This window comes from Meleagris gallopavo, chromosome 8 (genome assembly GCF_000146605.3).
Source record: "Meleagris gallopavo isolate NT-WF06-2002-E0010 breed Aviagen turkey brand Nicholas breeding stock chromosome 8, Turkey_5.1, whole genome shotgun sequence".
NCBI lineage: Eukaryota > Metazoa > Chordata > Aves > Galliformes > Phasianidae > Meleagris > Meleagris gallopavo.
The window spans coordinates 31,384,355-31,393,848 of record NC_015018.2 but is presented as its reverse complement, the minus strand read 5'-3'; the positions used below and the strand labels follow the sequence as shown (position 1 = coordinate 31,393,848).

Sequence of the window (9,494 nt, the reverse complement as noted above, 5' to 3'; positions counted from 1 at the left end):
CAGCGATGGCCGAGTCGGATGGAAGCAGCGATTCCTTCTCCCGCGGAGTTCGGCTCTGTCGCAGCCGCCTCTCGCTACCGTCCGCCTCTCGCAACGGCTCGCAGCGCAGGCAGCGGCGGCTCTCGGGAAGCCTCGGCCGCCCGCCCGCCTCCGAGAAAGGAGACGAGGAGGACGAAGAGGAAGAGGAGGACGAGGACGACGGAGAGGAGCCGGAGAGCGAGAGGCCGCGGCCGCCGGAGAGCTCCGAAGGCGGCGGCGATGAGCGCAGCAGGAGGATGATCCGCAACCAGTACCGAGAGCTCATCTGCAGCGTGCAGCGTGAGGCGGGGCCGGGGGATGTGAGCTGTGAGCTGTAAGCCAGGCCGGCAGGTGCTTCCGCCCCTCTGCTCCCTGCTGGGACGGCTCACCTGGAGCGCTGCGTCCGGATGGGCTGCGCTCAGTGCGGGAGGGACGCGGAGCTGTTGGAGCGCAATGCAGAGCAGGGGCGCAGAAGTGAGCAGAGGGGTGGAACCCCTGCCTGCGAGGACAGGCTGAGCTGGGGCTGTGCGCTGTGGGGAAGGTCACAACAACACCAGGCAACCCTCCAGGGGGAGGAGTGGCTGGAGAGCCGCCTGATGGAAAAGGGACCTTGGTGTACTGATGGACAGTCGGCTGAATGTGAGCCAGCGGTGTACCCAGGTGGCCAGGAAGGCCAATGGCATCCTGGCTTGGATCAGGAATGGAGTGGTGAGCAGGACTAGGGAAGTCATCGGCACTGGTGAAGCCTCACCTCGAGTGCTGTGTTCCGTTTTGGGTACCTCAGTACAGAAAGGACATGGAGGTGCTGGAGCTGGTCCAAAGAAGGGCTTGGAGAATATGGCCTATGAGGAGAGACTGAAGGAACTGGGGCTGTTCAGTCTGGGGAAAAGAAGGCTGAGGGGAGACATTATTGCTCTCTTCCAATATATGAAAGGTGCTTACAGTGAGAGTGGGGTTGGTCTCTTCTCACTGGTAACAAGATGAGGGGAAATGGCCTCAGGTTGCACCAGGGTAAGTTTAGGTTGGATATCAGGAAAAACTTCATTACAGAAGGGTTGTTAAGCACTGGAATGGGCTGCCCAGGGAGGTGGTTGAGTCACCATCCCTGGATGTGTTTAAAAACCATTTGGATGTGGTGCTCAAGGATGTGATTTAGCAGAGGGTTGTTAGACATAGGGTAGTATGGTTAGGTCGTGGTTGGACTTGATGATCTTTAAGATCTTTTCCAACCTGAGCGATTCCATGATTTAGACTGGCTATAATGAAGAAGATATTTATGATAAGGGTGTTGAGGCACTGTATGGGCTGCCCAGGGAGCACTCAGAATGAGGGGATGGGGCTGTGGGTGTCCCTGTGCACTGCATAGGGTTGGACCAGATGGCCTTTAAGGTGCCCTGCCAGCTGAAGAGATTCTATGAGCAGCTCTCCAGATAATTGCCTGTGTTTTTGCTTCTTCCACAGAGGTTTGCACTGTGGTGTTTTTCTTAGTAAGGCATTACAACTGTGGTTTAGTAAGCAGTGCCAAACTTAACAAGGTCTAGTGCTTATTGTTTTCTGCAGGCTGAATGTGTAGAGCTGTTATAAAAGAATACAGCATGATTTATGGATGGGTCAGTCTGTGCTTAAGAAAGAAAAACAACAGTGCTGTCTATGCCAGTGCACTGAGCGTGTTCCTAAAAGAATGGCAGTAACTGAGAACTGCACACCTGAAAGCCTTGTTAAATCGTATGGATACTTTATATGTAAGTAGCTGTGTTTGACCTGGTGACATTCAGAAATCACCAAGCATGTATTTTTTTGCCTTTGTTTTTTATCCCTTTGTTTCCTGAAGTCCTTAGTTGAAATGGATAAGGTGAGCGACACAAAGCCCAACAGTATTTAGTGGCTGCTTTGGCACAGATATGGGTGTTTAGCTGCAGCTAAGAGGAACCTGGGTTCTATCAGTTTTGAACTTTGCAGTAAAACTCATGGAGTGTGTGTAATAAACACAACTTCAGTAAGATGTGATGTGTGAACAGGACAGTTTTGATTAAGGTGTGTGTATATATGTATTGATACTTCTATATTTACATAATTTAGGATTTCATTTGTGTCCTTTCCTCTAGAAAATCGTGAGGATATGCTGAGTTCCAAAAGCAACAGGCTGACAGAAGCTTTGGAGGAAGCCAATCAACTATTCAGTGGAGGTAACAAATTCTGTAGTCCTTGTCAAAGGTGATGGATTAACAGTCAAGCGTGAGGAGATGATACTTTAATAAACAAAGAAGGGCAAGAATGAAGCTGACGCCTAAGTACTTTATCAGAAATATTAAAACATAATGTTAAGTTAAAGAGGAATTGTTTGAATAAGGTGTTTTGAGAAGAAAATCTAATTACAATAATGTTTGTTTGCGCTTAGAAATACTTTGTGCTTTATCTTGAATATGTAGGACAGAAGTAGTACCCAAAAGATATAATTGTAGATGGGTTTGTTTCACTTGGAGGGGAAAAAAACCTCAAATGTAGAATGAAATGCATTTTTCATTGTTGCAAGGTGACCTGTTCATTATCTGTGCTTGCCCTTGTTCAGCCATCCTCTCCTTTTCCCTTTTCTAATGGAAATGTATTATGTAAGTAATTGCCTTAGAGGTCATTGCAATAAAATGGTTTACAAAGCTCCATGCTGAGGATCCCCTGTATGCTAAACTTGGTTTTTGACAACTGTGTATTGCTAACGTACAGTCTTTTTCTTCTGTCATAGTTTCCCGCGCACGAGAAGCTGCACTGGATGCCCAATTTCTTGTCTTGGCATCAAATCTAGGAAAGGAGAAAGCCAATGAGTTGCGCTCAGAGATCACAACGTTTGATTCACTAACATTTGCAGAAGATTTAGTAAGTTCCAGACTTAGGTTTTGTCCTATTTTTTTAACAGAACCATAAAAGAAAAGCCTGAGATTGTCAGGTGGCACCTGCAAGTTCTGATGGGACATAACTGTTTTCCTCTGCATTTCCTTGATTAACATTCTGGTTCGTTTTGATAATTGCTTTAAACAGTGGATTCAGCACTTCCAATTTGTGTAGGTGAGAATCTTAACTCTCAAGTGTAGGTCCCTCTCCTCATTGTTGTACTGCTGCTGCTTTATCACAGTTTAGTCAGTGCATGCTTTAGGGTAGTCTTAAACACTTTCTTTGATAGACAGCGTTCTCTTGTTTCACACTAAGCAGTTTCTTTATCTAGTCTGCTGCTTTATGTGTTGAGAATGGAGTTCTCAAGGTTCCATGTGCGTTATTCAAATGTTTCTAGAGATGTCAGTTTATCTGTTTTTGCAGTGGCCAGATGGAAGAGTGGCTTCACGATACCACTGAAGCAGACTCTTTTCCCCTCCATAGTTTTCAGTTCTTTATTAAAGCTGTTTCCTGGGGAAGGACTGGGGGATGCAAGGTTGGGCTAAATAAGCTGTTGTATGATATTTGAAATAATAGGCTTCCTGGAGGTATGTGGTGTTCAAAAACTGTGAGATCTAGTGCAAAATGCATTCCTTACGTAATTTATGTAATTTAAGTAATTTAAAAACTGTTAATGATTGGTTTTATTTTATTTACCCATAGTTACCTTTTTCATTGCATTACTAATGCTGTGTAGTGATTACTGGAAACAAAAACACTGTGTAAGTGGAGATCTACCATGTTGGTTCTTTACAGAAATCAGTGAGTCTTTTATCAGTGCAGCTATTGAAATAGTGGGGCTCATAATCACTATTAGCTGAAAGCTTGGCTTAAGCTTATGGGGAGTTGCTGCTGCAGGAGTCAACTCTTGCTCTTGATTTCATTGACTAGATAAGCACTGCACTCCATTTTTGTTCCACTAATAATTAGAGGGCAGAAACTCATGTGACCTTTGTCTAGGAGTGATGATAATCTAAGCAGTGAAAAACATAAGAGGCTGTGTGTATATAATGTAAGGCTGTGTCTTACATTACAAATGACAACGTCTGCTGTCATTTGTAATGTAAGAAACAGAAGTTTGTTGAAGGGAGAAAAATGCAAGTCTTTGGATCTAGTGAAGTGTTTAGAAATGCTAGATTGATTCATATTTGGAAGCTTAAGATCCCTTGAAATGAAATTTAAATTTAGGCTCCATTTTCTTGCAGTTCATCCCATGTTTTTTCCATACAAAGGTTTGGAGGACTACAGCTCATTCATTTCTATATGAAATTGATTCACCGCAAAACTCTAATTTTGGATTTTGTCATCTAACGTAGATGAAAATGTCTGATGTTAAATCCTCTGTTTGGATACAGCATGACTTGCCTGTATAAGTTGCAAGTCTGTGCTTTTTCTATGTTGATGGTACCTTCAGGAAAATCAAGTTTCTTTTGCTATACTGTGACATTAAATAGTAATTTAGTAGGACAGACACTAATACAGTTTTTCACTACTGGTCTGGTTACTAATCTTTGTTGATGGGAATTCTCATTGCAGTTTTCTTTTTCCTTTTGTAGCTGACATTCATGGGTATAAATCGCACAGAAACAGAGGGAAACGATAGCGATTCTGAGAACATGTCAGGTGGCTATTTACCTAGTAATGCCTGGTATAAGCTGGGAGAAGAAGCAGAAAAGTACTTCAGGAGAGCACCTTCTTTTCATTACATGTAAGTTTATTGCAGCACAAGCTAACAACCCTAAGTGGTGTTAATTCTGATTAATTACCTTTGGTGCCTCGGGCTTGAGTAGAATTTTATCTCAAATCAGCCCTTTAATGGGGTCTAAGAGAGGTGCAGCCAGGCTCCACCCCTTCTGGTCACACAGCTGAATTGCCTTCACCTGTGCTCCCAGGGCTGACCCTGTCCTTTCCCCAGGTGCTCAATCAGTGGGTCAGGCTGTGATTCAGCAGTTCCCATACACATATATACGTTCTTTTTATTCCCCCTAGGTTGGGGTCTTTCAAGTCTGAACCTCCGATGCCCAGGCAACGGATTGAGAGGCAGAGAAAGGCTCCAGGAGGGGAAGGAAAACGGGCAATGCCTGCTCAGGTTTGTGCTCTGCTGCCTTTATTAATGACTTGTTACAACAGAATAATTTCAAGTGATGTATAAATCTTTCTGTTATTGTTTTGTAACTCTTACCTGTATAGCACTAAAAGATTCAGACTTTACTATTATGCCTCCTAATTTGTTTTGTGTGGACTACAGCATTTCATTAACTGAGTGGAATGAAGTAGGATTTATGGACTGCTTGTTTATTTTCATTTTCCCTGCTAGTTTCTAGTTTTTGTCCAAGATTCACTTCCAAGAACGGTCTTTCAAAACATTGTCTAAGAAATATCTACAGTGAGTGGCTGACAGATATTCCAAAATCGTAAAAAGACCAGTGGAGCTTGTATGGCATTACTGCTTATGAAGAGGTGTCAAATGCCCAGTTATACCCACAGAACTGTGTCAAAATACAGCAGAGAATGGTGTTGTGTTGTTTTTTGTTTTTTTTTGCTCAGTTTTCAGAGAGAAGGATGTTAATAAATGTTTTATGAAGAGTGAGAATTTCCAGCTTACTGTGATTTTGCAGACCTTATAGTGTATTTATGAAACGTTTTTCTTAGATTCTTTAGTGTCTTTGTAAGATATTGGTACTCTTCAAAGAGGAAGGAGGTTGAATTGATTGAATTAAGAAAGAAAAGTAAAGAAAATGATCAGTATTCTGTTTGCCAACCAATTCATTTGCGTGGTTGGCCATATTCCAGACTGAAATGCCTGGGACAGTAATCATCCAAAGAGACTAAGAGAAGTTCAAATGAACTTATTTGCTCTGACTCTGACAGGAGAGGCTGAAAACACATCAACTGAAAGTTTACTGCTTATACTGTACAATGGGAATTCGTTCCTAAATCACTTTGTAAGTTTTCAGATGCTTGCATGAGCATCTGTAGCTGTATGTGTGATATAGAGAAAATGCTGTCTGTTACATAATGAGTTCACAAAGGGTCAATTTCATATTCTTGTCTTATAACAGTTAAAAAAAATGGAGGAGTCTCATCAGGAAGCTACAGCGAAAGAAGTGGAAAGGATCTTGAGATTGTTACAGACTCATTTTAAAAATGATCGTAAGTATGACTCAATTTAGCTTTTATAGCATCAATTTGAGACTGAGTACTGTTCCACAGTTTAGAGCTGTTAGACTACAGAAGCAAAATGAGGTGGAGTTGATATGTAGAAATGTTTATTCTGAAGGTCGTGTACTATGTATTATTTATGAAATCTGATCAGTTGAGGCTTCATTTTAGTCTAAGAAAGGTTGAGGTTGAAGGGGACCCGTAGAGGTCATCTGGTCCAAGCCCCTTGCTGATGTAAAGCCACCTGGAGCTGGTGTCCAGGACCACATCCAGCTCTTGAAACAGGTTCCACAACCTGCTTGATGGCAAAGTCAGTTTAAACTATGTCTTTATTTTTAAGAGAGAAATCAAATAGCGGTGTACCTAAAAATTGGTCTGTACACACATGTGTATACGTGGGCCAAAAGGTGGAATGAAATATTCTCTGGAAACTTCTTTATGTGTGCATAGGGTTGTGAAGTCAGCATTATAGCTAAGTCACTATAGGCATTGACTTAGTTTTTAGAGTGAGTAGTGCTGTTAACTTGTGTTTGTGTATTAGTTCTGTGGGTATCACCTGTTTGGTTTTTTGTTGTTTTTTTTTTTAACTAAACCATTTTGACATTGCCAGCTGGTACTCCTATTTTCTTCTTTGATCTTGTGGTTGATCCGAACTCCTTTGCACGCACTGTGGAAAACATCTTCCATGTGTCCTTCATAGTAAGGGTAAGGCAAGACACTTGAGATCTTACTTGAGATGCTGGAATTACATGGAAATCTTGATTTGTTGTTTTTGTTTTGTGTGATATTGAAATAATAGGATTTAAATACTAGAATTCCTGATTAGGCTTCCACAAACACTCTATGATATTTTGGGAATGGAATAAAAAAGAAAATAGACTATTTTTGTACTGATATTTCTTGCTATTGCAGCCAGTTTCACAATGTTTGCTATTAATCTTTTCAAAAAAGAGTTCAAGCATGCATATGTTAGTATTAAAGAATTATTACACGTCAATACTTACTGCATTCTCCTTTGTAAGCACAGTAATTAAATATATTCCTACTTCTTGCTATTTAGAATTATTAATGTATGTTTATGATGATGTAATGTTGTAGTAGTGACTATTTATACATATCACTGCATTACAACATCTGAAATCTTCAATCCTACTATGTTTTTAGGATGGTTTAGCAAGATTAAGGCTGGATGATGACAAATTGCCAGTAATAGGTATGTAAGTCTAGCTTTAAAAAACTGTTTTTATTGTTGTAACATTGAAAAGTAGCTATATCTTAATATGTTCACAAAGCTTTACAGATGTGTAGCTGAAAGAGCAGGAATTTTGGGGTAAGCAGTGAATGTAACTGAGGTATGAAGGGATTTATAAGACTTACTGAAGTTTGAGACTCTTTAAATGTAGAAATATGGAAAACCTGTTATGGTGACTTGTGCAAATAACTAGCAATAAAAGGTTATTCTGTTACCTCTGAAGTGATATTTTGCTTGATATGTATGTGCATACTGCTATGTTTTGAGGAAAATATTTATTTTCCTTCATTTATCCAAGATAAGAAGTGCAGCTGTGTTAAAACAGTTGGAAAGGAAATGGTATGAATGGGGTCTCCAGTTCTCATTCTCACAGGGTATTGATGGGATTAAGACTTGGTGAGATGTGATAAAAACACCAGACCCTTCTGGGAATCTGAAAGAAGTTAGTTTTTAAATTTTAAAGAGGTAAAACCAGAGAAATTTCCTAGGCAACATATAGTACAGGCTAGTGTTAGAGAGGAATTTAGTGGAGTACATGTTAGTGATATTGATCTTTGTGAAGCTTTTGTGTTCCTGAAAGACACTGTAAAGATAATGAAAATACTATATTTTGAACAGAGCCTGTACAGAATGTTGAAGAAAGAAATGATGACCACAGTGCTCAAGCACGGAACCAAGTTATCATTTCCCTGAGCCATGAAGAATGGAGGGTATAATACTTGATAACTTTGATTCATTTATTTTCCCTGAAGTTTAAGAATACCTCTGAGAGCTGTGTTTTTACGTACTCCAATGAAGATGAGTGTTCATATATTAATATTACTATTACTGTTTCATTTATTACTGCATTTAATTTCATGGATTCAAGAACAACCACAAATCTGAATGTTTTTAACCCCCAAGAAAATGGAGAAGTGGGATGGCAGTTCCGTCTTTAACCCATGAAGCCCTGCCAGTTTAAGTGCTTTTGACTTTAATGACTTGTTTTTACTACTTTCTGAGGACTGCATAATCACACAATCTATTATTTCCCCTTATATATGATATTTGCTGACATTTTTCCTCACTGTTCTCTATTTTATATAAAAAGTTTCTTACCAGATAAAATTTTCTCCTCAGAATGTTCAGAACAGGCATTCAAAATAGTGCTTTAATATGAGAAACTTCATTTCACACCTGGTGATAACTGCAGTTGTACTTAAATAGTTCAGCCCTGTATCTTACGTACTTTTCTGTCATTTCTAACTAGGAAATTGTAGAAACATATGAAATAACAGAACCTATGATCAGCCCTCCTGATAGCTTTGAAGATGAAATGGAGACAGCTTAATTGTTCAGGTAAGTTCTTAGAACTGAAAGATGGATACTTAGAACTGAAAGATGGATACTTAGAACTGAAAGATGGATACTTAGAACTGAAAGATGGATACTTAGAACTGAAAGATGGATACTTAGAACTGAAAGATACAGTGTGTGAGGTCTTTATGCATGTGGAGGAATTGTAGGGAAATGTGATATGTAGAAGCACTACAAGCTGAGTAATTGTGCAACATCCTGGCTTCTTATATTCTTGATCTCTTCCTGGGTCGTCTAGTTTCTATATGGTAATTAACTGACAAGATCATATGTGATGGTAGTATACTTGTGGAATGTTATATTGAATTACATTCCTGAAATGTTATGCTGTGAAGAATCGCATTGTAGTTTCTGTAGTGTTTCTTCTAACATACTGACAGCAGAGCTGGCTAAGAGTAGTCTGAGAAGGGCTTAGCCTGTCTGATTCCCTTCCAAATCCTTTAAACAATAGCACTGAATTACTGTATTATCTCTATAGTAAGTTCTGTATCTTAATACTTCTTTTTTTCCCCTCTAGGTGCCTTAAAGAAAGATACTTCAAAATGTATTCTTCAATTAAGATTTTATCTTAATATTGTATATATTGTAATATTAAATTTATTTTTATTCAAACATTGGGGTACTTTAAGCTGATTGCGGTGATAAAACGGGCTCAGGGACTGGCGGTAGCGCTGAGGCGGGTGGGGCGGCGCTCCGGACGGGGCCGGGCCGCCATGCGCCGCGCCGTGGTGGAGTACCGCGGCTGGAAGGAGGGCTACCGCTGCGGCTACTGCGCGTCGGC

At 40.4% G+C, this 9,494-nt stretch overlaps 1 protein-coding gene across 1 annotated transcript; it reads left to right on the top strand.

The window, feature by feature from the left end:
* Window positions 1-5: 5 nt before the first annotated feature.
* Window positions 6-9,327, top strand: NSMCE4A (NSE4 homolog A, SMC5-SMC6 complex component). The gene is made up of 11 exons (XM_010714884.3): window positions 6-318; window positions 2,124-2,204; window positions 2,759-2,889; window positions 4,500-4,651; window positions 4,933-5,032; window positions 6,006-6,096; window positions 6,716-6,810; window positions 7,270-7,318; window positions 7,976-8,067; window positions 8,607-8,695; window positions 9,231-9,327. Exons 1-10 carry the CDS (start codon window positions 6-8, stop codon window positions 8,685-8,687), a joined length of 1,185 nt encoding a protein of 394 aa, XP_010713186.1. The 3' UTR covers window positions 8,688-8,695; window positions 9,231-9,327.
* The last annotated feature ends 167 nt before the right edge of the window (window positions 9,328-9,494 follow it).